The 19,107-nt window shown below is 37.4% G+C and overlaps 1 protein-coding gene across 3 annotated transcripts in view; it reads right to left on the bottom strand.

The window, feature by feature from the left end:
• The window catches only part of LOC131410099 (protein POLR1D), a 45,484-nt gene that overhangs the window by 12,764 nt on the left and 13,613 nt on the right, over window positions 1-19,107 (bottom strand). For 2 of the 3 annotated variants that reach the window (XM_058547921.1, XM_058547923.1), the window contains exon 2: window positions 4,197-4,271. In XM_058547921.1, coding sequence (XP_058403904.1) covers window positions 4,197-4,271 — 75 coding nt within the window. Of the gene's footprint in view, window positions 1-4,196; window positions 4,272-13,398; window positions 13,520-19,107 lie in introns of those variants that run through there. The other variant, XM_058547922.1, reaches the window with a different exon arrangement.

The following is a 19,107-nucleotide window of genomic DNA, read 5'->3' as shown; positions in this document are numbered from 1 at the left end:
ATTCATAGGGTACTCCCCCTCTTTTCTCCTTGTAATTCGTTTGTTAAAAAAACTAGGTTGTTTGCCCTGTAGAATTCCCCACATTTTAGATTTTTGTGATTTTATCCTTAGAGTGTCATTTAACATATTCCACTGCCCTCTGTATTTCCTGCAAGCTAGCAGTTCTAACTGGAAACTTGATCAGATTCGGGGTGATTTTTTGACAAGGATGCTTTATAAGTGGTGTTCCTCCTATTGCATCTTTTTGTGTTGTAAAGATTGATCAATGAATTCATGCGTTGTCAGCCTGACCCATCATCAGCAAGTTCCCCATCAACTTCTTTTCATCTGATAGATTTAGCTACTATTGATGATCTTTACCTAGATCCAACCTATCATTAGGAATTGTAAAATGATGACATTCTTTTTTTTTTTAGATCAGGTTTACTGAGGTATAATTTATACAGAATAAAATTTATCCTGTTAAGTAAATAGTGTTGAGTTTTGACATATGTATGAAGTCATGTAATTACCACAAAAATCAAGATACAGAATGTTTCCATCACCCAAAAAAGTTTTGCAGTAAATTTCTTCATTCCACCCCCACCTCTTGGCAACAAATTATCTGCTTTCTGTTCCTACAGTTTTGGCTTTTCTAGAATGTCACATAAATGGAATCTTACACTGTGTAATGTTTTGTGTGTGGCTTCTTTCACTTAGCATAATGCTTTTCAGATTCATCCATGCAGTGTGTATCAGTAGTTTTGTTCCCTTTTATTATTGAGTAGTATTGAATGTATGGAGGGAACCACAATTTGTTTATCCAGTCGTCAGTTGATGGACACTTAGGTTGTTTCCAGTTTTGAGCTATCATGAATAAACCTGCTATGAATGTTATTGTACAGTTTTTTGTGGGGGCTTAAGTTTTCAGTTCTCTGGTCATTGGTTAGAAGAAGAATTCTGCATGGTGAGTGTATATTTATAAGAAACTGTCAACTGTTTTTCAAAGTGGCTGTATGAATTTACATTTCCACCAACAATGCATGAGCACTGTAGTTGTTCTACATCCTCATCCTTATTTGGTACTGTCAATCTTTTATTTTAGCCATCCTAGTGCATGCGTAGTGGTAACTAACTATAGTTGTAATTTGCATTTTCCTAATAACTAATGATTTCAGCATCTTTGCATATGCTTACTGGCCAATCCTATATCATTTTTGGTGAAGTATTTATTCAAATGTTTGGTCCATTTTTAATTTTTTTTTTTTCTTTTGTGAGGAAGATCACCCCTGAGCTAACATCCATGCTAATCCTCCTCTTTTTGCTGAGGAAGACTGGCCATGAGCTAACATCTATTGCCAATCCTCCTCCTTTTTTTGTTTTCCCCCCAAAGCCCCAGTAGATAGTTGTTATGTCATAGCTGCACATCCTTCTAGTTGCTGTATGTGGGACGCGGCCTCAGCATGGCCGGAGAAGTGGTGCGTCAGTGCGCGACTGGGATCCGAACCCGGGCTGCCAGTAGCGGAGCACGCGCACATAACCGCTAAGCCACGGGGCTGGCCTGGTCCATTTTTAAATTATATTGTTTGCCTTATTATTGAGTTGTCAAGAATTCAAATGATGATCTTAACTCTATATTCTTTCTACATTTAATAGTTGCAATTCTATAAGGAAGTTTTCTTTCATCAATTATTTTGTAACCTTGAGGTATAATTTGTACAGGGAACAGGATAAATGCTTAATGATTCTTCATTATTTACCAGTTTTATGAATAATGGTTTGGTTCCCTAGCATCATCTAAAAGGGACCACTAAGTTTCTTGTTGTGATGATCATTATGACCTTACAGATTTTAACATATTTTAGATATCTCAATCATTATAGTTTTATCCTTTTTGATGATCAAATGATCCCATCTTTGACTAGTGGGAGGCCTTTCACGTTGGTTCCTGAGTCTTTCTGATATGATGACAATAGTCTTGAGAGCTCCTTCCCTTTATGATATGACAAGATTTTCTGGCTCCTCTTATACATTTCCTGCCTATGTAGTTTGGCCTTGCCCTCAGAGAGGTCTGGCCTTTGCCCTCGGCTTCTGGGAGATAATCTCAATTCTGGGAGGCAACGTCATACCTGATAGAAATGTCTTTGTTTAGGGTGGGTCTTAGGGTGGGGCTGGCCACATCTGATAGTCTTAGAGGGAGGGCTGGCCATGCAGCAAGACCAACCATGTGATTTAGGGTGGGAGCTTTGGATCATGTGGTATTGGTCAACCTGGAGACTGAGATCAATCACATGAGCAAGTAATCAATCAATCATGCCTAAGTAATGGAACTCCAATAAAAACTTTGAACAGCTAGGCTCAAGTGAGCTTCCCTGGTTGGCAATATGCCATGTGTATTGTCACACATTGATGCTGGGAGGGTAATGTGTCCTGACTCCACAGGGAGAAGACAACAGAAGCTTTGAGTTTGGAACCCTCCCAGATTATGCCCTTTGCATCTCTTATTTTGGCTGATTTTAATCTGTATCCTTTCCCTGTAATAAACTGTAACCATAAGTATAATAGCTTTCTGTGGATTGTATGAGTTCTTCTAGCAAATTACTGAAGATAAGTGTAGTTTTCGGAACTCCTTAGACTGGCAGTTGGTGTAAGAAGTAAGGGCAGTCCTGGAGACTGTGACTTCTAATTGACAGTTTGGCTAACTCCAGGTACTGCCTAGGATCTGCAATCAATTATTTCTCTAAGAATCTCTGTCTTCTTTCAGTGACAAATGGTATTTATATAACAAAATCTGGGTGTCGGGTACTCACTGCTACTGAGTGGGTGGTCATCATTTCTAGGATTTTTCCACGAACACAACTAGAAAAAGCCTTTCTCTCTTCCTCTCTCTCTTAAAGAGAAAATGTAGCACGATTTCATATTGATATTTCCAATTCAAATTTAGGATTATAGGTTCTTATTTCTTTGATTTCTATAATTGTATGTCTTTTGGACTGAAAATCTTGGTATCTATAACAAATAAATATTTACTTATTTGCTTTATACTACTATATAATATTTTCAGAATAACAATATCAATACTATTACTAACAATACGATGACTGGAAACAATTTAAGATTTCTTTGTAGTTCTTTGTTGTCTTTTGGAAATACAGTCAAATTTCAGATCAGTTGAAAGAGTTCCTCTATGTGTGGCTAAGCCATCCATTAAAAGGCTTATTTAGGTCTACTCGTTTTATTTTGTTTGATTTTTAGGGATTACCTTTTCTCTCTATTTACTTAACTTTGTCTCATGTTTTATGTAAACCATGTACATGGTTTTAAGAGTCAAATCGACAGAATGAGGTATATTCAGAAGTCTAGCTTCTACTTTTATCCCATTTTTACATTTTACTCTTTTTAATCGCCCACAGTACTCCACTGTAGTGAATTTTATTTAATTTTTTTAGTGAGGAAGATTGGCCCTAAGCTAACATCTGTGCCAGTCTTCCTCCATTTTTTGTATGTGGGATGCTGCCACAGAATGGCTTGATGAGCGGTGTGTAGTTTCGTGCCCGGGATCCGAACCGACGAACCCTGGGCTGCTGAAGCAGAGGGTGCAAACTTAACCACTATGCCACTGGGCCGGCCCCAGGTAGTAAATTTTAAATTGTAGATAAAAGATCTAAAATCAGCATATTTATTGAATGCGAATGCTATTGCTAAAGTAATATTTAAATAAAGAGTAGACTTGCTTCTTAAGGCTAAGTTCTTCCTTTGTTTATATTATTAAATTTTAACAAGCTCTATTTTGTATAGAAACTGCCAAGGTAAACTTTAGCTCTACATGGCTGAATTGTCACATAGTCAAAATACTTACAATTAGATTTTTTAAAATAAATTTTAATTTACTAAGGACTATAATTAAAACAGCAATTCTTAAACAATGAGCACTGATAATATTACTCTCACACAGGTGGCACAGTAGTATCTACACATCTCATGGGGACTTGTAAACCACAGGGATGATAAAACCACGACAGGTATACTCCATACACGCTCCTCTGACCATTTCCTCACGCTATTAGAGTTCCACAGCCTTCAGTCCTCAGCGGTATTCTTATTCCACCACTTGCCTCTGGGTGACTTCCTCTACATCCATGGCTTTACACTCTATGTGCTAAGAATATTTTTCTATTTTTTTTTTATGTTTTAAGGAAGATTACTCAAGAACTTACCAACCCATAGGTCCCATTGTTTCTGCTCTCGTTTTCCCACGTTTTGCCTCTTTAAGCAGTTCTTCTATTGCTTTCCTGATGGGAAAAAGGAAGAAATTTGAGAGACAATCATTCCACTAAATTCTGAAAATCAATTCATTCCACATACGTGATCTTGGGAAGGGAACAGCTTTGGAAGAATAAAATTTCAAAATTGGGGGAGAAATTTTAAAAAAATAAAATAAATGGTTGATAGTTTTTGAACACACAAGAATTTTTGAAAAACTTTATATGAAGAGGAAAAACACTCAAAGAAAATTAAAGACAAAATGACAAACTATATTCATATTACAATGTTCAAATGCACTATTATTCTAAGAAATACTAATCAACTCAACAATGATAAACCTGTTTTGCTCATCAGTTAGTGAAGGAGTAGAGAAATAGATATTCTTTTCTCTACTAACGGAGATTGACGCTGATATAAGAGTTCAGGAGGACAATTTGGCAATATGATAAAGAGCCTTAAAAATAATACATATCTGTTGATCTAAAAAGCCACTTTATCCTAAGAAAATATTCAAATAAGTAGCAAAACTATATGTACAAGGTTACTCATTAAACAATTTATTAACAACTAAAGAAAAAGAATAGAACACTTAAATGTTTACTAAAAAAGGACTGGTTAAATAAATTATGGCATATCCACATAGCAGAAGATTAAGTAGCATTAAAAATAAAGACAAATGAATACTTGGCACAGAAAGACATTCATGACATATTTAGTATCTAAAGCTGGATACAAAACAGTATGTACAGGATAATTTTATTTTAAATTTATTTACATGTATATATTGCATAAGAAAACATTTGGAGGGATGTAATCAAAATGGTAAGGGTGATTTTTATTTACTTGTTTGCTTCTCTGCATTTTCTATCTTTTCAAGAGTGAATCTGTATTATTTGTGTAATTTTTAGAAAGAGATTAAAAAAAACAAAACTTATTTATCAACCATATTCTGAGACTTTACCATGTATAAGATACCATGCAAGGTGCTATGGGCAGTAAAATAAGATAATCATCCCTGACTTTAATACTACTTATGACATACAAATAATAAAGTTAAGAAAAAGAGAGGCATAAAGTTGCTAACAAATATAGTACAGAGACAGAACTATAAATCTAATCACAAAGTTTTGAAAGTGGATAATTATATATTGATTCTATATAAAAACATTTAATTATACTATTTGAGTACTACTATAGATACTATTTACATGATCCTCAAATGATATTAACATTGTTAATTTATAAGAATATTTTATTTTACATTGGTTTTTATTTTATCAAAGGATGCACAGAGCTTAAAAGGACAAATATTACTTGAAGACTTACAATAAAATAAGCAGTCTTCTACATCATCCTTCCCTATCCACCAAAGAGGACAATTTCAACTCTTTTTATCTGTTTCTCCTGGTAAGCACCTCCATATTTCTAATGCTATGCTTTCTAACTATCTCACCAGCCTCTTAATCTTCAACAGATATATCTGGCTATTTTTCTATAACTTATACATTATTTTATAAACTCCTATTAATAGTGAGATCGTTTAAAAAAAATGGCTTTTCAGCGAATTCAGCAGCTTGACACTTGCTGTCCACGCTGGGAGGGCCCACTGACAGGGTCAACGAAGAACCAAAACACATACTGACCAACTTGTGCACCTCCTTACCCCCTGGACTCGCTCAATCAGATTATGTTTCACAGACCAGCCTCGTGGCATCATGAAGAGCTCAGTGCATCGGATTACCACATATCCCTCTTCTACCTCTTTAAAATAATAATACATCCTGCTGATGTGATCTGAGGGTTTTGTCTCACACAGTATTTCATGAAAAATTTATCCCATCTAGCTCCAAAACAGAGATCCTTTTTCACCTTTATAAATGTTAAGTAAAAAAAATCAAAGGGTAAGAATATTCCAAATATGCCCCCCTTCCCATCACTTAGTGTGATAGTGGATACTTGGATCTACATCTACCCATGTGCTCTCTCTCCTGACAACAGAAACAGTTATAAATCATCAGGGAAAAAACTTGTTTGGGCAGTTCCCCAATTATGAACAAACTATGTATCAGTTAAAAATAAACTAGAATGCTTTTTCACATAAAAACTGTGTTAAAATATTTGCCTAGCTTTCTGGACCAGCCTATAAAAGCCAATTTGTGTCATAATATACATGAAATGCTGTATATCTGCAGCAAACAATACCCAGTCAAGAACCTTGCAGAGATCCTGAAGGCATATTCTAGGCCCCTTCAAGAACTGTGAAGTATGACATTGATTCTTCTGTAGTTTTGATTTCACTTAAAACTATCTCCAGCACTGTTATTAACTTTATCTGCCACAGTTAGGGATACCTCCTGATTTACAACTACAACTAAGTAGAAAAGAATGTATAAGTATGAGAAAGACTGCCTCGAGTGAAACGAATTCACCAGTGATGAAAGATGGTAAAAGGTGGGGCTCAGACTGGGTGGTACTGGCATTCAGTCAGCCGTCTTCTCCTGGGTAAAGACGGCTTAGGTACAGTCCACAGCAAGCGTGGGAGGCAGTGCCCCATTCCTACAGTTGGGTGTGCACAAGTTAGGTATTTGTAACTGGTTTAACAAAAATGTTGGTATGGAGCTTTATGGCTTACAAAGTACTCTCCTATCTGAACATGACAAGATAGTTATCACGACCAGTTTACAGACAAGGAAAGTGGGACTTGGGGACACTGATTAACTTGCCCAAGGTAACACTGCTAATGATCAGAGAGGAGGAGGAGGAACAAAACAAACAAAACAAAAGGACTCATGTGTTTAAGGCAACATATCCTCTGATCTTTCTATTATACTTCCTATTTCCTCCACAGACATTTGCACAGCAAGTCCTGGAGAAGTCCTTTTCTCTTTATCATTAAAAGGCAAAAAATAAAATAAATGGGAAAAAAAGGCCTAACAGAGCTGCCACTGCTTCTGCACTCATTCAAAGAGAACTGGGCAACAGGCTGATACTGGAGAGGCGGAAGGAATGAAGGAAGACTGTTCACTATTTTCTCCTAAGAATGTGGAACATTCGCTACCTCTCACCCCAAATTCTCCCTGCTAGAAAACAACGATTTCTAGCAACCATGTATTCTGTTCTTGAAATAACATCACCTTTAAAATTAAGGGGAAAAAAAAATAAAAAATAAAAAATAAATAAAATTAAGGGGAAAAAAATAGAAAGGTAGTTTTCCTCACTACTGTAGCCTCTATTGTTTTTCCTGAAACTTTCACTAATGAATTCTTGTCTTGGGTAAGGAAATAGCAAATCTAGTTTCTAATGCATATTATCACAGAGGCTAAATACTTAAATTATCAAAGATTATGAAACATCAACATCATGAAAGAAGATAGTTTTTAATGAGATGATGAAACAGAAGTGTAAACTGCGATTAAAATATAGGAAAAGCAAACAGTAGGAGAATATAGAAGAACTACATACATAGAGAACTTGAACAATTAAAACATTGTTCAGACAGGGCCGGCCCGTGGCTTAGCAGTTAAATGCGCACGCTCCGCTGCTGGTGGCCCGGGTTCCGATTCGGGGTGCGCACCGACGCACCGCTTCTCCGGCCATGCTGAGGCCGCATCCCACATACAGCAACTAGAAGGGTGTGCAGCTATGACATACAACTATCTACTGGGGCTTTGGGGGAAAAAAAAAATAAAATTAAAAATTAAAAAAAAAAACAACATTGTTCAGACATAAATTTAGTTCTAGGTACAGTAATTTTATACTTAGATCCTTTAAACATCTTAAAGGTTTCTGGAAAAACAAATACATTATAGTAGAATATAAAGTTCAATGCAAACAAGAAGTCCAAGAAAGCTAGGTCATTAAGCAGATAGTTTTCTGGGCACAGGGATAAACTGCAATCAATTTTCACTGATCCAGGGCCGGCCCTGTGGCTTAGTGGTTAAGTGCGCGTGCTCTGCTACTGGCAGCCTGGGTTCGGATCCCGGGCGCGCACCGACGACGCACGGCTTTTCCGGCCATGCTGAGGTGGTGTCCCACATACAGCAACTAGAAGGATGTGCAGCTATGACATACAACATCTACTGGGGCTTTGGGTGAAAAACAAATAAATAAAAATTAAAAAAAAAAAAATGTTCACTGATCCATGTGTGTATCAACTACAGCCAATTTTCCATCCTAGCTCTGCTTCCTCAGGCCTGCCTACTTATTCCATTAGCCAGCTGGTACATGCTTAAGGAATGTAAACTGATCATAACAGCAGCTTAAATAAAACCCAAGTGGGAATGCAAATCTGGTGCAAAATCATCTTAAATCCAAAGTCAAACAAATTAGTTTTGAGTTATCTGGGTCTGTGTTTCTTTTCACTCACATAAATCAACTGAGAGTTAACTATATCAGTGTATAGAAAGGGTAGCAAGACATTTAAGGCAACTAAAATGAAACAGAAATTGAAAGGCAAATTAAAGAATAAAGAACATAACGAAAATGAGATTTTTTAAAGCAATAAAATCAGATATGCTAAATATCAAGTAATTGTTCAAAAAAGACAGAGAGACAGAAAGTTAGATGGACCTACATACATTTTCTTGAGAAATGGTGAAGGAAAGTGTATGGACTGAATGTTTGTGTCCCCCCAAAATCTATATGTGGAAATTCAAACTCCCAATGTGATGGTATTACGACGTGGGTCGTTTGGGAGGTGATTAGGTCATGAGGGTGGAGCCCTTGTGAATGGGATTAGTGCCCTTAAAAAAGAGACCCCAGAGAGCTCTCTCACCCTTTCTGCCACATGAGGACACAGGGAGAAGATGGCCATCTACGAGCCAGGAAGTGAGCCCTCACCAGACGCCGAATCTGCTAGCACACTGATCTCAGACTTCCAGCCTCCAAAATTCTAAGAAATAAATGTTTGTTGTTTAACACACTCAGTCTATGGTATTTTTGTTATAGCAGTCTGGATGGACTAAGAGAGCTGGATAGGAACATAAGGCTGAATATTAGATGCTTTCCACGTTTTGTGCCTCCCTCGGTCTTTAAAAAGTCACCTTTGGGGGCCGGCCCGGTGGCACAGTGGTTAAGTGTGCGCGCTCCGCTTCAGCGGCCCAGGGTTCGCAGGTTCGGATCCCGGGTGCGCACCCACGCACCGCTTGTCAAGCCATGCTGTGGCGGTGTCCCATATAAAGTAGAGGAAGATGGGCACAGATGTTAGCCCAGGGCGAATCTCCCTCAGCAAAAAAAGGAGGATTGGCATTGGATGTTAGCTCAGGGCTGATCTTCCTCACCAAAAAAATAAATAAATAAAGTCACCTTTGATCAACTAGCTGTAACGTGTAGTATCTGTCACATAATGGATGGAAAAGAGGTTCAAATAAGGCAATAAGTAATATAAGACTACTCAGAAGGTCTTGATGTGCTCAAACAAGCACGACTTGGTGACAAACAGAGATTTAGAAAATAGGCAGAAATGAGTGCAGCACCATTGGCTGCTGCTGACTGGGAAGGCATCTGACTGGCCAGCACATTGCCAGTGCTGAAGGCAACCAGTTTACATTTGAGTCGCTCACACACATTACCCATCAAAGCACTGGGTAGAAATTAAGAGAAACTTTACTATAGCAATCTAAATTTCCCATAATGGAGCAATAAGGCTTGAAGAGAGATATGAAACAATTTACTTGATCTTCAGTAAGGATTTGGTGTCAGACCACAGAACATTCTGATAAACAAATATGGACAGAGGATTCGAATCACTGCTGGACATCTGCAAACAGCTGCCTATAGGCTCACAACCAGTCAGCAGTAAATAGTGGTTTAGTGATCAAATGGATTGGTAGAAACCACAGGACAAAGTTTGGGTTCTGTATTACTTAGTAATTCAACTATAGATACAGATGAAGAAATTCAGGCCATCCTTATTTAACTTCAGAAAACATCAAATTGTCTGGGGTCACCTCTCAGCTATAAAGCAAGGTAAGAAAATTCACGTTGGGGAAAAGGTTTTGAAGACAATGTAAAAGTCAATAGGAACATTGAGGTCATTTGGGAAATGAAAAGAATTATTCATAGATAAAAGATGGAGGCACAAGAAGTTAATTCTGTAAATTATGTTAAATTTAGCCAACTTCTATCAAGCATTTGCTCTGTAAGGTACAACGACTTACACAGAGAGAGAGGCCATTCCCTGAAGAGGCTTACTATTAGGGATTGTATGTCCAATTAAAGACCCATACATGTACTTTAGAAACAAATATTGGATTACCTAGGGGAACATGGGGAGGGAGCCCCAATATTTATTTATTTATAATATGACAAAACAAGGAGAGTTATGAGAAAAGTTGCTTAATTTTTTAAAACAACTTATACAATAAAACACTGGAGGACAATGGAGGAGCATGAATTTGAGTGGAGGATTAATGAGACCTTTTGATTTCATGCCAACTTTGACCAGAGAGAGAGAAGAAAGTGATATTTTAAGCAATGATGGAAAAAAACAGTCAAAGATGTGGATTGTTTTTTCACTATGATGATAATAACCTCCCAGGGTTGTTATGAAGATAAAATAAGATATTTTATTTGGATCCAAGTGTTCTGTATTTTATAAGAAGCACAAGAAATATGATAGGTATTTTTCCTTGACTAAACTCCTAGAGGTCAGGGAACTGGTCTTTTTCATCTTAGTTTTCCCTATGCCTGGCACATGGTAGGTGCTAAACTAAGATTCCAGGAACGAATGGGTTCTGGGTGTGAGCGGAACATGACAAAAATGCAAGGATTAATAAAAAAAATACTATATCTGTAGCCAGAAGAGGAGATGACGGGTGAGAGAGAAGAGGCAAGACAAGGAAGGTAAAGACAAAAGAGAAAAAGTAAGATCATGTGTCATTGGGCAAAGAAATGTGAGGAAAGGCATTAATGGCCATAGACTCCTTGAGCGACCTCCTGCAGTGGCCAAATTTGAACAGGAGCACAACAGTACCACACAACCTCAGTAGCATAAATATTAGGCCACAGTGGGAAAGCATAGACACTGACTCAAGACACTGAAACAGCTGTCGGAATGAGGCAGAGCTGGAATTTTTCCTGTCAGGATTGAGGTCTTTAATCCTCTAGGCCTGCTTGAAAATCTCAGCAAGGTTTCATATCTAGAAAACATTTTTCCCTTAGTGCACTACCAATCAGAGACAAATGACCTTTGTTTAGCTTCTAATATCATTCTTTTCTTCATTATGCAAATGGATAAAAACCCACTTCATTCATATATGTTAACATTTTCTAAACTCCATCTCTTAGTGAAGATGCTAATTGCGCTTTGAAACAAAGTGCTTAGTGCTGGAGTCTGAGCATGCTAATACAGAGACCTCGAGAAGTCATAGTAGGGGTGACTGGCCTGCCTCTGCGAGGCCTCGCCAGACGTTCTATGCCCCATGGGATTACTGCATTCTAGGGCCTTAGCTCTGCTAGTCCGGAAGCCCAGTGTGGCTAGGACACCCAGCCAGACTGCAGCACCGTATTTGCTATACAGGCATAGTGGATTTTGCTTAGGCTACACTCTGTCCAAATAGGTCTTCACTCCAGCCACATCCTTAACACCAGATACTCAGATCAGATGTTACCTTCTCTACAAGCCTTTCCTGATCTCCCATTTGCTCCACATCAATAGATGTAACCACTCCTTTCTTTCAGGCCCGCTGAGGGGCAAATAAAGTCCCACATACTGTATTTCTAAACATTTAAAAGTTATAAAATGAGCTAAAAACTATTAAATAAAATATAGTCATTCCTCCTACCATGACAAATATGCCTTCATTACAATAAAAATTTTACAAATGTGTAAAGCTATGTTTTTTTAAATGACTAAAAGTCAGCAAAATATCAGAGATGATAAAATTAACTTATTGCACACATTGATTATTTTGTTAATGAGTTGGTAACATTTGGATGAATACAGAAATAAAGACACATAATTCATATGTTTATTTCATAAAATTTATTTTCTTGCCTTGATTTCAGCAAAATCACTAATTATATTGTTATAATCAAGATTTTCACATAAATTATGCTCTATGAACTGTAATAATCTAAAGTATTAAAAAACAAAATGTAACTGCATTCAACATGAATAAAATTTTAATATATTTGTCAAAATGTAAATTAACTTAATTGTAAAAAATTGAAAAACTAAATTCTGAATGTTTTAAAATTTACCTACAAAATAATAAAATGATTAATATTCAAATTTCTTACATGTTCTATATAGACCTACACACATACAAATGTATGAGTCATATGATTTAACAGTGCAAATGTTACTCAGCCTCCATGCATAACTATTCCTAATACTGTACTAAGTCATGAGAACCTTCAGAACCATGAATTGAAATTCTAAGACAAGCAAGAAAATGGAAACTTAGCACTACTGGGAAACAATATTTTCTTACGGTACAATCTATTGCATTCATGCAGAGAAGAAAGTTTTGACAAGTTAATGCGCCTTTTCTCTTCTAAATACTTCTGTGGCTCAAATCCTTCCTGTATGATAAGGCAGGATCCACTCCCAAGTCAACAGTGGTACAACCCACCAATCTCTAGGTATTCAACAATTTCCTTTCATTCAAGGATGCAGGTCAAAACATGAGCAGGGGGCAGGCCCCGTGGCTTAGCGGTTGAGTGCGCGCACTCCGCTGCTGGCGGCCCGGGTTCGGATCTCGGGCGCACACCGACGCACCGCTTCTCTGGCCATGCTGAGGCCGTGTCCCACACACAGCAACTAGAAGGATGTGCAACTATGACATACAACAATCTACTGGGGCTTTGGGGGAAAAAAAATAAATAAATAAAATTAAAAAAAAAAACAAAAAACAAAAACATGAGGAGGGTGTTTCCTGGGTTATGAATTGCACTGAGTGCCAGATCCCTAGTGACAGAGGGATCTATGTATGTTTGTGATATATGGGGCTGCCCTTCTTGCCCAGATTCAAGGAAATTCTCCTTTAAATAATGATATAATAAGCACTTAATACGCACCACTGAGGATATGTTGAAAAAGAATAATGGCAACAACACCATGTATCTTACACTTAATCCTCACAACTCCTCTTTGTAACTACTTACCGATAAAGAGATAAGGAGAAAATAAGGAAAAGTCAAGAAACTTACCAAGGCCACAACAGCCAGTACGTGCTGGGGCAGAGATGTGAAGCCAGACAGTCGACTCTAGAGCCCAGGATCTTAGTGAACCCTTACACTACAGCTGTATTAAAAGGCAGGATTCCAACCCTCAAGAAGCTCAGGCTAGTGAGAGAGAGACAAGAAAAGGGATGGCAACACTATTTTCCTGTATTCTTCTGTATTCATGACAAGAACTGCTGTAATGAAGATAACACTCTAGTCCCTTCACAGAGCCTTCGACATTCTCAAACATCCACAGCTACCCATTTGTAGGTCACCTCTGAAGGTGGGTTATTATTACAGAGAGACGACTTCTTCAGTTAATATATGGGCTGATTCTTACTAGTTTAGCTCTTAGTGGGAAACCTTATTTCTCAGCTCTAAAGACTCCTCACTGTAGGAATGACCTCAAAATGAAATAACCTCATTTTCCAAGTAGTATTTTTACAAATATTTATTCTTAAATCCTGATTAAGGAGCCACACACAGAAAGTACAGACATTCATTTTCAGTTCATATTCCGAGACCTAATTAAATGTGCCATGGTAAATTTTATATAAGTTATAAAGAAAAGCATCTTTTACTAGAAAAACTTTGTAGAGGTGGGGTGGGGATGGTGGGGAATTAACTTAGAAAATAGTAAACTCTAAATAGAAAAGCCCATAAATTATACCATTCCAGGAACAGCATATCTTTTTAATAGGTCAATTGTTAAGTTAAAAAACATAGCTATGCTCTACTGAAATATTAGTTGGGAGAAATAAACCCAGACAAAGAACATAAGGTAAAAATAATTACTGAGCTCTTTTACTCAATGAAAGCATTTTGTTATCTCTTTAATAGAACAAATGTTTGGAAGTACAAAATTGATAAAAAGAAAACTACAACGAAAAAAGGGTTAACATCTAGAAGGACGGGTGTGGAAGGGAGCCAATATCAGAGCAAAGAAAAGCTAACATGGCAGCTGCTTGAATTCAGTGAAAGATAGGAAAATATAGCAGAAGGCTAAAAAAGAAGAAATGTAAAATAAAATTGAAACTCTCACCAAATAGCCGTTCAAAATGTAAAAAGGAAAAAAAAAATCACAATTGTACAAAAGAAAATATTACAGTGTAAAGCCTGTAAAGTTCGCCTCTACAGCTCTCTTTAATGAGGGTTGAAGTCTGGCGTACTGTCCTATGATAAACACGCCACACACCAGAAAAACCCCCTCACCAAAAGCATGGTCTGTAAATCACTCTCTTTCTCCTAGAAGAGCTTGGCCTAAGCAATGCTTCAGAGTTCTTGGATCTCAGCCCCACGGATGGCTTATTCAGCAGAAAGTCTGGTCAGTCTGCTGAAGCTATTTCCCTCAGTTGTGTCAAGGCTGCAGTAAGCTGCTAGAAAACAAGCTGTCCACCCCTTGTAGATCTCAGTGTCTGATTCATCAAATGATTATAAGCTATACTTAGAGCTAAGAGCCAAGGAATGGAAAAAATGAAGATAGAAAGTTCCAGAATGTGTAGGATTTCCTAATCAAGTCATGCTCTTTAAAAAGTGTTTTCATTTTAAAACACAGATAGAAACTAGTCTCCTGAAGGTACTAGTCCAAGATAAATAATTTACTTGTCATCAACTGAATTAAGCAATTTTTAACCCAGCAATAAAACATATTGATACTTCTAATTCTTAGAAGTCCACCAATACACAAGATGGAAGGAAGGGAAAGTCTGCATTCCTCAGCCACCAGCATGGGTTCAATGACTGCCTGGGGGCCTTCTTAGTGCAAGGCAGAGGCTGGCCTTAAGAGACAAGAGATGGTGAAGAGCCCGTGAAATAGAGGGCGTAGCCCACTCCAGAGCAAGGTGCTTTCCTCCTTCCATGCAGACTGCTAGCCCCGGGCCTCATTTTGACCACTAGGTGTTTTCTGTCTTTCACACTCTGGGTATTAAAGAGTACTTTGAGAGATATGGCAGTTTCCCCAACAAAAATGGCAGGGAGAGTTTCTGAAAAAATAGTACATATACACACAGACAATATTTTCTATATCAGTAATTAAGTACAAGAATCTACCATTCAAAAATAATTTACTGAAACCAAGCAGTAAATTCTTGACTCTTTATAAACCTTCCAGTGTCAAGTTTCAAGTTGTCTTTCAGGTGCTAATTTATGTAACAATGAATTTAAGTAGGACAAGGCAATTTTCAATTTAAAAACATCTTAGTTAATATACATACAAGTGTTTTGGGAAAAAAACTCTATATTTCTGTAACGTAGTAACTAATGGAATTGAGCAGTTAGATATACACAAACCTAACTTTGGAAGTAGTGTCCCTTTGAGGAGAACGTTTATGAAAGTTCAAAGTACTTAGACGGCTCACTGAACAAGTGAGCCAAAACTGCACAACTGTGCGACTACGGTTTTACATTTACTTATAAAGACCTCAGAGTTGCTTCCCTAGAAGCTGGCAAAAGTTGTAGAGCTCTGGTGCAATGCAAACACATTCTTACAGATGCTAAATTCAACAGCACAGGAGGGACCACTAGAAAGGCTGCAGAGATAACTGAAGGGTAGTAACCAGTACATGGGGACTAAGTGCCACAGGAGAAAAGCCCAAAGCAGGGAAAATTCCATTACTGATTAATCTAATCTTTAAATTTATATCATACCATACAAACAATATATCAACGGCCAAAAGAATCCATAGAGAGTAATACAATTGATGATTTTGACATCAGAAACCAGCTGCAAGACAATGAAGAACTAGCAAACTCTGAAGTAGCACTTTATTATTCAGCCTTATAAATTACTTACCTGTGATGATACAACCCAGAAGGGAAATATGAAAGCATGTTCTGGAGCAAATGTTTCACTATGTGTTTTACAAAATATCAAAAACTCAAACACAGTTTTCTCCTGTCCCTTTAGTATTGCTATGCTTTAAGTAGCTGTACATATTAGAACCATCTCGTCTGCTACTGAAATACAATCCTCAGGGATGAAACAGCAGCTGCAGTTTAACTGAAGGGAGCAATGCTAATGAAGAGTTTAGAACTGTGTTAAAAATGGAATAGGTACCCAACTGAGACTGCAGGGGAAAATTCTGAGAGAGACAAATCATGCTGATTATCCAAACAGCATAATTTGGCCTGCTCCCAAGGTCTGCTCTACTGTTATACTTACAAAAAAGGACACTGCATTTTCGATACAAATAACCATACTTTCATATCTCATTTGAAATATCGAATCCCTAAATTCACAATTCTCCCTCAGCATTTGCTTGATAGAAAGTTGGCTATAGACTAAACTTGTATATTAATTCCTACACACTCAGTGTTTCCAGAGGGGCCTCAACTCCAAGTATTTACAAGGCTCTTTTTACTATACTATGCAAGGAGAGAAAGCAAAATGAATTAAAATGCTCAGGTAAAGATCCATTAGATACAATACTATATTATGAAATGTAAGATAAAAGTTGCCCAAATGTTAGAGTTAGAGGTCATATAGTTTAACTTTATCATATAAAGCCAAGGAAATTACAGTTTAGAGAGGTAAACAACTTACCTACAACTAAATAGTTATCTGACTTGTTTTTTGAAAATTTAACTCAGAATTATCAATATTTCTTTTTTCCCCCCAGAACCTAGCATGGCATGTTTCAGTCATCCTGGGGAGGAATTATGAGGGGATAGACTATAATTATGAAATTTTAGCCAGAGTCATATTACCCTTAGAGAACAACACTGAAGGACCAGCTGGGCTAGCGCACTAGCCCAGCACTCCGCTGTGTCTATAACTGCATTCTGAAATACGGGCAAGAAGCAAACTCCACCCAGCAATGGTGTATAGGAAACTTGGTCCTGGTTGAATTCAGAAGTAGTGCAACTGGAACTCACTCACCTGGAAAATGTTTCTTGAAGTAATTTGTTGTGATTGCTTAATCATATAAAAATGAAAATGTATATAAAATTACCTAAATTATTAACTTTAAAGCATGATAGATAGATCAAAAACTTTTAATATGGAAACCATGTTTTATATTGGAAAACTGTGGTAGAATGTGAGCTAGCTCCACTAGCCAACTGGGTGCTCTTGGGCAAGTTATGTACCTTTTCTGAGTATATTTTCTCTCAGTAAAATGAAATTAAGCCCTAGCTCACAGATGCATTGCGAGGATTGAAAAAGATGAGAGGTGTAAAGGGCTTTCTTCATATGGATGTTTCTTGGGAGGGACAACATACTTCGCCTAGGTATCTGAATTTGCAAAACAAAACATTTTTTTAATCTCAATATCTCCCTCTTTCATTTATATTCTGTAAAGAAAAGCTTCCAGAATGTTAATTTTAATCCTTTGCATTACTCTGTTTTGATGAAAAGTTGAGGGATTATTTACTGGTCCAAATAATAAAAGGAAATTCTATCTTTCTATGGTAAGTCAGAGGAAAGTTCCTGTGTACAATGTACTTGATATCAAAATAATCACCCTGCTTGACAGCTAACCAAGTCCTTTGATGAAACTGAGTGAGATTTTAAAGGGCTAACAGGGAGATGGGCAGAAACTCAGTCAGAACAGAATTACTTCAAATGGCCATGACCTATGAAATACATGATCAGAAACAAATTATATAGAAGCCTCCACCTCATATGTACAAAAAGAAAGCCAGTGGTTCTGGTTCTTCAGCTTTTCAAGCAGTTCATTGCTTTCATTCTTGAAGTAGGTCTACTCCACGCAAAGTAGGCAGCCGGGTAACTTTTCAGTGAATGTGAGCAACACAGGGACACATTCCGGATAGTTTAAGCTTCAGAGAAGAATTTCTTACCTGAAAAATCCGGACTGAGTAGAATTACCCAATAATTGTTCTATCTTTATACATTCCCTACCACATCTCTTGACGCTTTTCAAAGAGAGATTATGCAGTTCTCATTTTCTAGGTGTGAAAAAAGGACATGTTCAAGTCACCTTTAAGAAAATGAGAAAGCAGCCACGACAGAGTGGAGAGAGGATGAGTCCCAGCTCTGCCACTTACTAGTTCAGTGATCTTGTGATTTTCGGTTAGATAACCTGTAAAATGAAGATATTTCCAGTACCCTTTCAGAGTTCTTGTGAGGATCAAATATAAATATATATAGTGATTTTTATTTTTTATTATTTTTTTTTGTGAGGAAGATTGGCCCTGAGTTAACATCTGTTGCCAATCTTCCTCTTTTTGCTGAGGAAGATTAGCCCTGAGCTAACATCTGTGCCCACCTTCCTCTAGTGATGCAGGACGCCATCAGAGCATGGCTTGATGTGCAGTGTGTAGGTCCAGGACTGGGATCTGAACCCGAAAACCCTGGGCAGCCAAAGGAGAGTATGAGAACTTAACCACTATACCACAGGGCTGGCCCCTATAGTTATTTTTTAACTATAAAGCACTGAACAAATGTTAGGTATTATTTTAAGAAATTTTTAAAAAGTGTTTATATAGTATCGATAGTTGTATATCTGTGTTAACTAAAACGCAAATATTATATAATAGTATCGATCATGTGCATAGTGATTAACAGCATAATATATTATCTCACTAACCCTCACAAGAACCCCTCAAGTTATTGTTTCCTTTTTATTTGTTGGGCAACCAAGGCCTAGGGAGGCTGACTTGTCCAAGGTCAACCAGTAAAGGGGACACCTGTTTCTAACCTAGATCTTTCTGACTTCATATCCAGAGTCCTTTCAA

The sequence above is a fragment of the Diceros bicornis genome, chromosome 9, assembly GCF_020826845.1.
Source record: "Diceros bicornis minor isolate mBicDic1 chromosome 9, mDicBic1.mat.cur, whole genome shotgun sequence".
In the NCBI taxonomy this organism is placed as follows: domain Eukaryota; kingdom Metazoa; phylum Chordata; class Mammalia; order Perissodactyla; family Rhinocerotidae; genus Diceros; species Diceros bicornis.
Note: the sequence above shows the minus strand (reverse complement) of the source record. Positions and strands in the feature narration are given on the sequence as shown.